Source organism: Daphnia pulicaria, chromosome 1, assembly GCF_021234035.1.
Source record: "Daphnia pulicaria isolate SC F1-1A chromosome 1, SC_F0-13Bv2, whole genome shotgun sequence".
Lineage (NCBI taxonomy): Eukaryota > Metazoa > Arthropoda > Branchiopoda > Diplostraca > Daphniidae > Daphnia > Daphnia pulicaria.
Genome location: NC_060913.1, coordinates 26,011,922 through 26,026,096, shown reverse-complemented (window position 1 = coordinate 26,026,096; position 14,175 = coordinate 26,011,922). Strand labels below are relative to the sequence as shown.

Genomic DNA, 14,175 nt, shown 5'->3' with positions numbered 1-14,175 from the left:
CTTGCTTCCACTAACATGCCCTAAGGGTTTCGAAATTATAACTCTAAAATTGGCCAACTGTGGCGCTGAGTGCAGGCGGGAAAATTTCTGTTTCGATGGAAAAATCATTGGCGGGAAAACTTGTGAATTTCTGTTTCGAGGGAAAACATTTTATTGTGGCATCTGTATATTGTTGATTGATTGCTATTTCACATTAACAGTAGGATAACTGTTAAAATGAAGATAGCTAACTCAACTAATGGAAGAGAACAAGTTTAAGGGATGGGCAAAAAGGGGTAAATATGAGAACTTGCGGAACATAGAGGGGGAAACGACAGCTTTAATGAGACATCAAAATATGTTTTCAATTATTTTTTTTTCTTCAATCACTTCATAAAAAAGGGCAACCGTCAAGGCAACTGTCGTGCATCATTTACTCTTCCCATTTTCTATTGAGGAGAAAACCCAACAAGTTAACTCTAATTGCATCTTTGGTTTAGAACTGCATACTTCTTCAATAGCCTTCCCCCTTTGCTTTCTATTTCAATAGCTGCCATCTAAACTTTTTTTAAATCTGAAGAACATTTTTAGGTGCAACTCGGATCAGCATTCATGCATCTACCATAATCCTGCACGCTACTAGTGTACACAAGCTTGTACAAGAAAGTATCAAATACGGTACAAGCAAGGGTAATAACTTGTGCAACATAAATCAATGCCTTTTTGACAATTGGGCCTCAAAATAAAGAGAAAATACGTTGCATGAATGTCTCGCTTTCTTCCATCAAGCGTGTTCGTTGCAGGCTTCAAGACATTTTCGTTCTAGTAGTAGTAGGTGTCGATCATGCGATCAACTGATTTTGTTTTCCAAATTTCCTCATTTTACTAGTGGCAATCTTCGCCGCGGAGATCCACATTTCCACATAAATTTCAATGGCATCTCCAATGCTGTAGTCTGAAAACGAAAGAAAAAAAAACGATTATGTCGATAAACAACTACTGTATCCCTTTGTCCGGATAAAAGAATTCGACACTTGGGAGGATAAAGAAGAAATAATAATAATAATAAATAAATGAAAACAAAACAAAACAATCCACTTACGATGGAGGTGTTTGGGTTGAACTGGCAACTGAAGAAGGGTATAGGGGAAAAAATAACGCTAGTAAAAAACGAATCCAAACGAGGCTGGCAGAAGTGGGTGCTGAGTGGTGTGGGGGTTGAAGTAGACCCAGGAGATAGATGTAAGGTTACGCACAAGTTTAAAACTTAAATCAAGACTAGAGTAGTGCAAAGAAAGAAGAGATATCAACGAGTTGAAAAAATATCGTCAATTTAGTGAGATAACAAATTAAATGTCCCGACGAGAATAATAAGTGACTCGAATTCAGAGTTAGATGCCTAGAATCTTTTCGAGGGGAATCAGGTTTGGTGTTGCTTCTATAGAAGCAAGTTTACCAAGTTTACCTTATAAGGTAAACAGAAAATCGAAGGGGATATTGGTGCAACCCAACTCAGAGCACTTGCAACGAATGTAGACAAGGTGTCGATTCGGCCTAAAAAATCAAATGGCTGTTATTCACCAGTTATCATTAACCAGCATAAACCGAATTGAAAATATAAAGAAATAAAAACATTGGGTGGTGGAAAAAAAACTAAACACGGATAAACGGAGGATTGAGAAAGACACCGTACAACTAAAGACCTACAGTGATAATAGTGACTTGGGTGAAGTTTTAGCAGTAACTTGTGCAACTGACAATTCAGTCGCAGAATGACTTGTGTCAAAATGAAGTCCTAAACGACTACACTGTTAAGTGTCGGGCCAATCTTCATCCTCCTGCGAATAATTAAAAAAAAAATTAATGGCTAAAAGATTTAAGAAACTTGTACATTCAAAGACAGACCGTTAACCACGGATGTTGGAGAACCTCTACAACGCAGAAAATCTCAGCTCAGGATCAGTTTGGAGCATGAGCGTAATCATGTCTTTAGCCATCTGGCTAGCATCATCCCAATATGGTGATGCAAATTCAAAATGTCCAGCCAAAATAGTTTCAAAAAGCTCCTCTTGATCATTGGTTGGGCTCACGAAAGGTGGATAACCACATAGTAGGATGAAAACAATAACTCCTAGATAACGAGTTATTATTATGATTATGAATGTAAGTAATACTTATGATTGGAAGCCATACCCATAGCCCATACGTCCACTTTCAGCCAGTATCCCGTCTCAAGAAGGATTTCGGGAGCCACGTAAGTGGGTGTACCACAAACCGTGTACAGCAGTTGATGCGTCTCTTCAGCTAAACCAACGTCGCCTAGTTTCAAGGAGCGAATTCCGTCTGGTAAATTCACGACCTGAGTAGAGAATTAAAATGTTCTTGGCACTTGACCGATTCCAATGATCCAACTATGTAAATCTTACAAAAAGGTTCTCCGGTTTCACGTCACGATGGACAATATTGAGCGAATGGAGATCGGAAAGGGCTGAAGCCAAATCCGACGTCATTCGTTTGGCTTCCGGTTCACTAAACTTGCCGGCAGCTGCAATAGCGTCAAACAAGTCGCCACCCTGTTTAACATGTATGAAAAAACATGAATTTAACTCCGGGTTTTGAATATCCGGGTTTCTTACCTCTACAAGTTCCAAAACAAGACAAAGAATGCTGTTGGCATCAATGACATCATACAGCTTAACCACATTTGGATGTCTTAAACGACCCAAAACTTGAACTTCGCTTTCAAGTACCACTTCTTTACCCTAGCAATAAACCGAAAAATTAATTACCTTGTTATGTTTAAAAGATAATCTTGATTTCTTACTTGGCAACGCTTTTTGTCAATTAACTTCAAAGCATAACGATCTCGTGTTCGCCTATACAAACAAAAACAAACTTGTATTTTAAACCTTTAACAACAAAAGAGTTGATTGCTTACCTGTCGATTCCCTCACGAACAACTGCGAAATTACCGTCACCGATAATACGTCCGATCTCATACCGAATTTGGACTTCTATTGGCACATCCACGACCATCTAATAAATATTCATCCTGTTAAAAAAAACTTGCACGTTATTATTGAAATGGCATTAATCAAACCTGATTGGAAGAAGCCAGTTCATCCGGATCTTCATAAACACGTGGAAGGGAAGAATCAGATCTTTTCTTCGAGAAAGTGTGAGCGATCCTTCCAAAGAACGAATGAGAAGGCGGCACGATTCCGATTCCAAGGGAATGGCACCGTCATCTCGATGACGGTTGTAGATGAGTATGCAAATGAGCACTGGATGGGAGACCGGTAGGTGTATTAGCAGCTCCGAATTCCATCCAGCTCGGCTCGGCTCTGAAACGGTGACGGATTTTCCGATCCACGAAGCTACTCCTTCGGAAAGACTGGAAAAATAAAATTATTGATTAATTAGTTACTCATCATCTACCAGAAACAGATTTTAAAGAAATTTCATCATTATTACCGTCCTGAATGGCCATGCACCTGTGTCGTCCTTTTTTTCTTCCACGGCGGACTGCTGTTGGCCGCGTCGCGACCCACTGGACTAAAATAGGAGAAATCAGGCAATGGAACAACCGCTGGTTGAAACGCCCGTTGCGGCCACTCGAAAGGCTCGCTGACTTTGAAATGTGACGCCAGAGTGAAGCCAAACGCGAATTGAGGGTTGGCGTGTAAGCCGAGCGACGAGGACAAAGGGTTCCGTTGACCTGCGACAGTTCAAGATCGGCGTAGAAAGGTTGATTCGCCACAAGAGCTCTTAAACCGATTGGGCTGCACCAAGGAACAAGATAAGCGCAAGCGTAGGCGCCGTTACAGGACCAGACCCAGGCCCGCTGCAAAAAATTTGCCCAGCGCCAGAGCGGCCACTGTGTCCATTTTCTTTCATTTTCTTCCTCTGTTCCTTTTTTTCCAGTCCTATCCAGTCCCATCCTTCCGCTTTATTCTTCCAGTCATTTATCTTCCAGTCGAATTCCCCTCGAATTCCATTCCATTCCCTCGAAATCCATAATCCAGGCAAATTCCCTGTTCTACTTCCGGTCCATTTCTTCCATCCACTTTCTTTCATTCGCTTACTCCGGTCCTTTTCTTGTCCTATCCATCAGTCCCATCCTTCCGCTTTATTCATCCGGTCCATTTCTTACGTCCACTTTCTTCCACTTTCTTCTTCCAGTCCATTTCTTCCATCCACTTTCTTCCATTTTCTTCCTCCGGTCATTTTCTTCCGTCCACTTTCTTTCATTTTCTTCCTCTTTTCCTTTTCTTCCAGTCCTATCCAATTCCATCCTTCCGCTTTATTCATCCAGTCCATTTCTTCCATCCACTTTCTTTCATTTTTTCCTCCGGTCATTTCTCTTTCAGTCCCATCCTTCCGCTTTATTCTTCCGGTCATATCTCTTCGAGATTTGTCTTCCATTTCTTCCGTTTCTTTTCCTCTGCATCGCGCCTTATTTATTTCTTATTTTTTCTTAAAAAATTTGGTGACTTTCTTAGCCCCGTTTTTAACATTTTTTATCCCTTTATCTTTTTTTTCTTTAACACTATTACCAAATTTTTGTATTTTTTCTTCTGCTTTTTCTAATTTCTTTTTGAACCAATTTTTTTTATTTTCTGAGGGTTTTTTCCCGTCTTCTTTTGGTTGCTGCTGTTCCCGTTGCCCTTGTGCCATTTGCTGATTGGTATTAGTTTGTTTGACTTTTCTTTCCTTTTCGCTCTGAGTTGTTCTTTCTGCGAGCGTCTCGTCGGTAGGTTTTGTCTTGTCAGGTTTAGCTTTCCCAACCGGTTCTTGCTTCTTTGTTTTAAACATATCAGAAAAGAATTTCCCCAACCCTTTTCGGACCTTTTTTTCAGGTTGAATCGGAGGTGTTGCATACTCGTTATCCGGTAAATATTTTGCTTTTGAGTATTCTTCGGGTTCGTGGGGGTGCGGTTCATTTAGTTGCTCACTTGGAGCTACTTCCGGTTCTGGTTCTACATTTTCCGGTTCATGCGCACGAGCCGCGTCTTCCGGTAAAGATAGGGCTGAATATTCTTCGGGTTCGTGGGGGTCGGGTTCATCTAGTTGCTCACTTGGAGCTACTTCCGGTTCTGGTTCTACATTTTCCGGTTCATGCGCACGAGCCGCGTCTTCCGGTAAATATTTTGCTGAGTATTCTTCGGGTTCGTGGGGGTCGGGTTCATCTAGTTGCTCACTTGGAGCTACTTCCGGTTCTGGTTCTACATTTTCCGGTTCATGCGCACGAGCAGCGTCTTCCGTAACCTCCTCCGCAGGATATGCTTCAAATTCTTTTTGGTTTTTTATTTTTTGTTTCTTTTGAGCTGTCGCAGTTTCACCCATCGGAATTGTCCACGCTACTGATGGCCGGCTTGGATGTATTTTAGCCTTATTTGCTGGTTGTCGTACTGGTTGCTCAATCGTGGTTCCAGAAACATTACGATCGGGGTGATACCCGTCGTGATGATTCTGGTTTCCGTCATAATTTTTAAAATGACGACCTTGTTGGCCATTGGAATTTGTATTTCCAATTGGATTACATCCGTAGTGGTGAATAATCCTATTATCATAATTTGTATAATTTTGGATAAAAACGGTAGTTGGTTGGGGACTCCTATGAGATTCGTGGTTCTGGATATGGCGCCTGTTACCACCTTTAGGTTGGTGGTTAGGGCTATTTTGATCACATAAAATGTCCATCTGGACCGGATAACGATTACCCGTCCTTCGTACCGTCGGAGAGCTGTTTCCATTCCCGGATTCATCATAGACTTCCGGGTATCGATTATTACAGTTTGTCTGATAATTTCGCTCGTTCCGTTCAGCAGGATTGGTACTACATCGATCTGAACGACGGTCTGATTGATTTCGATTGCTTTTTTTACTTTCATATCGGTAATTGTTTATAATGTTACCGTTTAGATTATCAATATATATTACTGAGCTGCCTTGTGAGACTCCGGTTGGATTGTAGTCGGAGACACTACATGGCTGTTGGGTTTTTGTACCCTTGTCTGGTTTAACATGTTTTTTTATGGTTTTTTTGTTGATGGAGTGGGCGTGTTCCCCACTAATCAACAAACCGTCGCTAAACGGAATGCCAACATTTATATATGCCATGTTTTTTTGTCTTGTCTTGGGTAAATAATCAGTTATTTGCTTTTTTCTATTGATTCTATCGTGTTTTTTGGTAAAAACAATTTTCAGTTGAAACAGTGTATTGGTAGTCACACCTTTACATCACCTCATGTCGAGCACCCTTATATAACCTCGCATCCAACTTTCCCTTCCGCAACTGCAATCCTGAAGGATTTTTCATTTACAGTTCAATAACCTTGCAAGTTATTTGCATTTAATTTGCTCAACTTATATCTCCCTATTTCTACACTTAAAGTTCAATGATTAAAATTGAAAAAAAACGACCTATTACTTAAATAACTGCAAAATTAAAATGCAATTCTGGTTGTTGGCTTGTTGCGTCATGGTTGCGTCATCAAAGATTGCGTCATCACGGCGACGCTATAGACATCTGGTGGTGATTAGCATGTTTGGGCATGTTTGGGCATGTCTGGGCAGTGACTCGACTGACCAATCACAGCGTTGTGACATGAATAAGCCCCTCCCCCAAAAGCTTGCTCTTTTATTATATATGGATTCAGAATCTGTATTTGATTTGCCATCACTGATTGATGCATATGCGCTATTTGTTCGACGAATGGGTCCATCTGTTGTGTGATGTGTAGGTCGTAGAGGGTACAATCATGCCGGTGTTTAACGCCATCATCTGGCGACTCATAGAGGACTGGTTTCTTCAGAAGCAAACATTCGCTGGTACGTTATATGCAATTGACATAATACCGAAAATAACTGTGATGTCTCCATTTTGATGATTTTATTTGGTAATTGCGGGATTCTTTTTTCTCCCCTTTATTTATTTAGGCTAGGCATTTGCATTTCCCGTTTCGTTTTTCTTATTCTTACATCTCTTTCCGGTCATTTTTCTTCCAGTCATTTTCTTACATATCCTTCTACATTCCAATTCCTTTCCCCTCTATTTTCATCCGGTCATTTTTTACTCGAAAACTTTCCTGGCCCTTCCGTTCGTTTCATTTTTTTTTCCGACTAATTATCTTATTCTTTTTTTAATTTATCTTTTTTCTTTTTATCTTTCGTTTTATCTTTTTTCTGTTTTCGTTTAAATATATTTTTTAAAACATCTAAACCGCTTTTCCAAACATTTTTTTCTTTTTTTTTTTCAATTTCTGGAAGTTTTAATTCTTCCTGGATCTCTTTGACGTCCGGTTCTGGTACGGAAATCTTTTCCGGTACCAGTGTTCTCTCAGTGGAAGAACTACTTTGAATTGGTTTCGTTTTGCAGGCTGTCTGGTTGAACGTTATTTTCGCAAAGATGTTATTGAAATCGAATTTAAATTGCGGAAACCAGTTCGTCCCAATTAATGGGATATGTTTACCATTGCAAACAAAAACTGGGACTGCTGCTTTTTGTCCATTGTACTCGCAGGAGATTGTGCACTGACCGGTCAGAGGCACGATCTTATTGCTCGTATCCACAATGACAATCTCCGTCGGTTTTAGTTCGGGCTTGCCGATCTTTTCCCAATCATCCGAGCTGATAATGGACTGTGTCGCTCCCGTGTCCACTATCATCATTAGATTGACGCCCTCGACTTTGACTTGAATATAGAAGTGCTGACTTTTGTAGAGCTTCATTTGTTGTTCCTGATGGACTGTTTCTGACGTCTGTTCTTGTAATGGGTGAATTTTCGAGGTGCAGTGGAATACGCCATTCCAATCCAAGTTGAGAGTAGGAAACCAGCGCCTTCCCATCAGACTTCTGGTGTCCATACTGTCTGACACCTGAACAGGTAGCTCAAAAATCGTTCCGGCGTACTGGACGCGTGCGATGAATTGTCCCTTTAACACGACTTCAGTTCCAGTTGCCGAATACCTCTTGTCAGGGACAGGATCTAATTGTGGTCGGCCAAGCTCCTGCCAGACACGACTGCTAATGATAGAATCGTGGCAACCTGAATCAATTTTCATAGTTACCAATTTATCGTTGATCACCATCGGTAAAAAAAATTTTTTTGTACAATTCAGTCCGGGACCCGGGTTATCTGCTGGATTATGGTCTGGTTTTTTTAATTTTATTACCCTAGCCGGGTTTTTGGAATCAGTGTGTTTTGCGGTTTTTAGTCTAGTACCTGTATCAGGTGTGGCAGACGATTTTGCGTCGGGTTGTATTTTCGTGGGTGCGGCAGAAGCACCCATAGGTATAAACCAAGTTATAGACGGCTTATGAGCTCTTTCATTGCGATCAAGGTGATGTTGATTGCAAAATTGGTTATCAGGAAATCGATCGAATTGGTTCGGATGGCGAAATCGAACCGCATGTTCTTGCGGTCGTCGGTATTCTCTTTGAAATACCATGTTGTCGTTATTTAGTTGTTGTCTGGTTCGGTATTGGGTGAATTCCCTTTGTCTTTCGACGACGCTGACCGACACCGTATTTGGTTGGCAAATTATGGTAATGTTGGCTGTTGTATTTAGGCAGCGCTGGTTTTCTGGCATGGCATTGCGTGGGCCATGCCAAAAGACGGGTTGTTCATTGTGAAATGTCTGATTGGAATTTCTGTTCAGGTAAAGGTTAGGTATTATAGGTATTGGCAATAGGTTAGTATTGCTATTCGGGTTTGCTGGCATTGTTGATATGCCGCTTGAGGGAGTCAGAGTTCTGGGATTGGTGTCACCCAAGGTGTCGCCATTGATAAGCATACCGTTGCTAAATGGGACTCCTAAACTTTTAGACATGTTTCGTCCTGTTTTTTTTTTGTGGTAAAAATTCAGAAAGAAACGGTTCGTGCTGTGTGTGGCAACTTCTTAAACATCACCTCGTGTCGAAGCGCCCTTATATAACCTTGCATCCAATTTTCCCTTCCGCAACTGCAATCCTGAAGGATTTTTATTTCACAGTCAAATAGCCTTGCAAGTTATTTGCATTTAATTTGCTCAACTTATATCTCCCTATTTTTACACTTAAAGTTCAATGATTAAAATTGAAAAATAACGAACTATTACTTAAATAACGGCAAAATTAAAATGCAATTCTGGCTGTTGGCTTGTTGCGTCATGGTTGCGTCATCAAAGATTGCGTCATCACGGCGATGCTATAGACATCTGGTGGTGAGTTGCTTTTGGCAATCATCTGATTAAATTCCCTTTTAATATTTTTTAAAATATAGGCGACCAGCTAAAAAGCAGTAGCATAGGCTATTCTGGGCAGAGTAGCTAATATAGCGGTAATATAGATCTAATCATTATCTATTACCGCTCCAGAATTACTCTGATTCTGACAACTCCCATCACCAGTAGCGATATGCCTGCCCATGCAGTCTTAAATTAAGGACCAATAATGTCACGTTTTTCAAGGGAAAATGCTATTTAAAGTTGAACTTTTCTCATGCATGTGGCTTTACGATGGGCCTGTTCAATGCTCCCAGCATTTTGATTTGAATCAATTTCTGTTTCTCTCAATGTGCCGTGACGAGATGTAGAGACGGACTGACGGACCAGCAATCTATCATCTCCCATAGTCGCATTGCACCTTGTTCTTTTTGTTTATATTTAACGCAGCCTTTGACGGCTATTCATTTTTCGTGAGTGCTGCTGGGCGTGTCTTTCTTAGTATGTTTAATTCAGAATCTGTATTTGATTTGCCATCACTGATTGATTCTTAGGGAATATATTTTTCGTTTCCACAAATTCAATTGGAATTGCGGCAAATATTTAGGAAAGGGGCTGTCGCTTTCGTTGATCAAATGACTCACGCCGATGTTTTCAAAAACAATTTTAATTCATCGATTGTTTGATTCAAAATTATTATTTTTATTACCCCTTAGTCTTTAGTCGAAGATCTTTTTGCGCATGTTATTAAAGGCTTGAAGATACATAAGAAAATTTACTTTTTAAAAAGTGGCCTGTTAATTCCAAATGCACGGAAAATAAAAGAGCGCAGGAAGTCATAACATTATTTTATTGTTGCGCGATCAAAGAATCACGGCGACGCTATTGTCCTATGGCCCTCTGGCGACGTCGGTTAATTATGTTTCCAAAAATCTGATTTTATTTTAAACTTTCGTGCGATGGGTATGAGTAATGTGTTATCACGATTCAGAGAGGGAACGGTTTCTAAACCGACGGGAAACCGCATAATGGTGAGTGAGAGTGGTGAGATGTGTTTTTTTAAACCTGGCAATGTTGCACACCAAAATCAAATGTCAATCCAGAAACCAGAATCCCAGACTTGATTGTTTTTGTTTGCAAAGCCAACAGGATCCCATGATGGTTTTTACTTAAAAATGAAAAACGATGTCGTGCTTGTATCGTGGAAGAATTATGCGGTATGTCAAAGTATTTAATTGTATTAATTAAACCGTAAGAATGAATCACTTAAACAAAGGAAGTCAGATGCATGGCAAGTTGGCAACTCAGTTGCATCATAGATGTAAATGTTTTGCCTAGTAAAATGGTTATATACTTTTAGATCAGCTTAGATCATTGTGTCATAGAAACACGTCAGATCACGTCGTAAGAACTCGAGGCATTTTTTGATGTGTTGATTTGTTTTGTTTTGCCCTCCGTTTATTGATTTTCTCTTGAATTTTGTTGTCTAGACACACAGGAGGGGGAAGAGGAGCCATGGACGAAGAGGTATGAAAATGTTGTGGGCTATAATATCCATTAAGAATTAAATGTTAAATGACTCCCATGTTTTCTTTCGCTCCTGTAGGTTTGAGCTCCTCAAACGATTGTGTGTCAGCATTCACCATTATACTACATAGGCCTCTCTGCTCTACAGTCTATCCATCATTAACCTATCAATTCACTCGTGTGGAAGGCAGCACTAGCCCAATCCAGGGCACCAGCTCATCCAGGAGCAGCAAGGAGGATCGAAGCATCAGAGAAAAAAGGAAAAAAAACAAGGAGCCCCCCAAAAAGATGGCGATCAATATAAGAGCTTACTCGAGAGACTCGGACACGAGCGCCGGAGTCGGAAACGCCATCATTCAACAGCATCACGCAACGCCAGGTTCCTCCTACTTTTTCTTATTTTTATTCTTATTCTTTCACACATCATTTTCTTTTTGATTTATCACGTCGTCTCTCTCTCTCCTATTATATCGAATTGCGCTAATTTCAGTTATTCCTAGACAATTATCGGGTATAGATAGTCGTACACACATGTGCAGTAATTTAGCTCAAACACCCGGAGTAGAAAAAAGAAGCCGGGCAACAGATGTTTGCTCGCTCCTCCCCCCCCCACACACACACACACACATCTTGTTCTTTTTTTCTGATTTCCTTCCGTGTTTGGTTGTTTTTCACCATCCGCGTGTATAAATAGACAAAAGATGGGAGGACGTAGAAAAACGGGTGGTGGTGGTGGGGGTTAAAATAGAGACGGGTCTTGTGTTGCCAGGTTGGAAAACGGCCTTGAGGTCGAGACAGACGTCAGTCATTCACTAACCGCCAGCACCGAAGGCGAATTTCGTGTCGCCGTGTTTTACTTTTAACCGATTGCGCCTGACATCTTCCACCGCCGCCGCCTGCTTGTGTTTGTTTTGACTTGTCAATTGCTCCGGCACCCCTTCTCCCTTCTCTCTAGCTCCGCCATCTTTTAACCTAAAAGGTACACACACATCCAATTTGTAGCTCGTTGATTGTTGCCTCACGCCATTGTTTCATATAGAAATTGCGTGCGGAAATTATGATTGTTTCGGTTTGAATCACGCTATAGAACTGGAAGACGGAATAGGGTTTAGGTTAGGTTTCTGCGCTGGAATGGTGGAAACGTAGTAATCACGCATCTTTCGTTTCTCGCCCTAAAGGAATGGTCAATGCGAGGGGAGGGGAAAAATGTCCGGAAGTGCTGGATGTGGGAGCCGTCGGTGTAGTAGCAGGGCAGCAGACAAGATGCGGTTATCTCACGGTGGGAGGGCGTAATAATAAAAGAATAAAAACAAAAAGGAAATCTGATCTGGATGTTGGCGACGATGTCGTCATCCAGCAGACGGAAATAAAAAGAAACTTTTTATCTTTTTTTGTTTTTCGTGGCGCAGCGAAACAATCTGTCCCAAGATTCCGTAAAGGCTCCTGTGAAAAAAATCCTGTCCGACGTCTAACTATGGCAGACAAACAATCGATCAAACCAGCACCCAACTTCTTTTTATTTTTTCTTCTTTTGTTATTAGTCCGTATCTTATCGGGATTGGAATGTTTCATTGTGTTTCGACATGGCGCGAAAATTTGAATTCCTGTTTTTTTATTTTTTCAAAACTAGTGTTCTAAATTCGTGTTACGTGTATTTTAGGTGGGTGTATACATCATTTGCATATAGATAGCTCTGTATGCACGGCATCTGTATAGACACACACACACAGACACACATTCTTATAATAAATATATCTGTGTGTGTTATTTATGTGAATGGGAAGTCGGAAGAGCATTCTCATAAATAGCCGAGCTGAGCTGTCGAACGACTTTATTAAGTGCATTCTTTTGCTGGGGGGTTTTTGATTGAACTTGTTTTTGTTAACATTTATTTTATCTATGTATCACTTTCCCATAGGATCACGGTGCCAAGAAGAAGAAATCGCGTTCGTCTTTCTTTTCGGCTTTGTGCGTCCGGCGGGCCAGCGAGGAGAACCTGTACAACGGCTGCAACAAACCCGTGGCCAACACCAACCGCAGCGTCACTCTGCCGGCCCTCCAGCCCTTCACGGTATACACAAATGAAATTAAATCAGGACGCGCGCTCGCCCGTCGAAGAAGAAATTGTGGCCGGTCGCGTTCTGGTTCACGACCCGACCCGCTACTTGAGCGGAAGCGGTTCCAGCGATGATGGCAGTCTCAACAACGACGATCTCTTTGCTTCCTTGCTTCCGGCCAAGCCAGACATGAACCGCTCGTTGGGCTTCACCGACGTGGAAGATGTCGTCTGGTCTGATTCGGAGCCTCATCCGCACGATGGACCTCCTCCCAATCCGGCGGAAGAAGGCAAACTGCTGCAGGCCCAGAAATTGTTCGACTCGAACGTTTCGTGTCCGGATACGGCCGGCAACTATAGCGACGAGTATGGCAGCACTTGGCAAGTTACAGTCCTCCAGCCGCATTCATCCGTCGCTGTCCGGCAGAGCGGAGGTGGTGGTGGGACCACCAGCTCGGATGACAAAGGCACCACCTCCTTTGTCGTCACCTGCGATTCAGATTTAGATCCACCCCATCCGCCCACTCCACCTCCCAGGCGACCGCCAGCTCCCACCGATCCCCCATCCGCCGAACTATCTGAGACGGAGAAGGAAATCATGGTCCAGTTTCCACCCTGGCCGGGATCTCAGGACGCTCAGGAGTTGCTTCCGGCACCACCCAGTTTCGCCTGCTCATCCCTCAACTCGTCTCAACTTCCCTCGGCGGATGAAGAAGAGGATCAAATCGTGACGTCATCAGCTCCTCCACTTGCCACCGCAGCCATCGCTCCGGATATTGATCCGTCGAGTCCCAACCAGCAAATGAGTCAGCGTGTTTTATTGCGTCACTTGAAGAACGGCTCGAAAAGCATGTCGGAGACTATTACTTCCGTCGATTCCGACTCTTCCGGACGTCGAGTGAAGGAGCATGAAACGTCGGCCAGCTCTGAGCCGCTCAGCCTTCCACCCAGCGAACTGAATAGTCCCCTGCAGGCGGACGTTAATAACAGCGTAAAGTTTGTCTAGCCTTTGACGGTTTGATTCATTGATTCATCAACAATCAATCAAACCGTTAGCGGCTTTGACCTCTTGAGGTAATTTCCTATTTACATGCTGTTTATTATTAATGCTCAATTAAAGTATCTTGGTTAGGGCGAATGGCAGGTCGTTCGTTTGTGATGTCAATGCTGGCTTTAGTTTTGTCAAAAATTCGGCAAAATACTACGACGATTGCGCCAGGATTCTTGGAAATATAATTCCACGTCGTTTGGCGCCCACTTTACATATTCCGTGGGCTCTGCCTTTCCAGCTCGATGACCCACCGATAGTGCCTACGACTTTTGGCAAGATGTATTAAAATGTTTTCAGCGAAAAAGTCGATACGATAATTAATCAGGATTTCGTTTTTGCCAGGATGGAATTGCGT

The 14,175-nt window shown here is 42.0% G+C and overlaps 3 protein-coding genes across 3 annotated transcripts in view; 2 read left to right on the top strand and 1 right to left on the bottom strand.

Annotated features, from left to right (window-relative positions):
- LOC124314010 overlaps nucleotides 1-14,175 on the top strand; it is a 379,219-nt gene that overhangs the window by 152,708 nt on the left and 212,336 nt on the right. The window lies entirely within an intron of this gene.
- LOC124316310 (serine/threonine-protein kinase DCLK1-like) lies at nucleotides 361-3,262 on the bottom strand. The gene is given in 10 exon segments (XM_046782179.1): nucleotides 361-934; nucleotides 1,082-1,414; nucleotides 1,445-1,914; nucleotides 1,917-2,110; nucleotides 2,173-2,338; nucleotides 2,406-2,552; nucleotides 2,616-2,741; nucleotides 2,804-2,855; nucleotides 2,918-3,015; nucleotides 3,080-3,262. Coding segments are annotated over 7 exon segments (825 nt in total). The 5' UTR covers nucleotides 3,080-3,262; the 3' UTR covers nucleotides 361-934; nucleotides 1,082-1,414; nucleotides 1,445-1,872.
- Nucleotides 10,694-14,175, top strand: part of LOC124320214 — a 186,511-nt gene continuing 183,029 nt past the window's right edge. The window contains exon 1 of the mRNA XM_046782965.1: nucleotides 10,694-10,713. The gene's annotated coding sequence lies outside the window, so the exon portion shown is untranslated. The remainder of the gene's footprint in view (nucleotides 10,714-14,175) is intronic.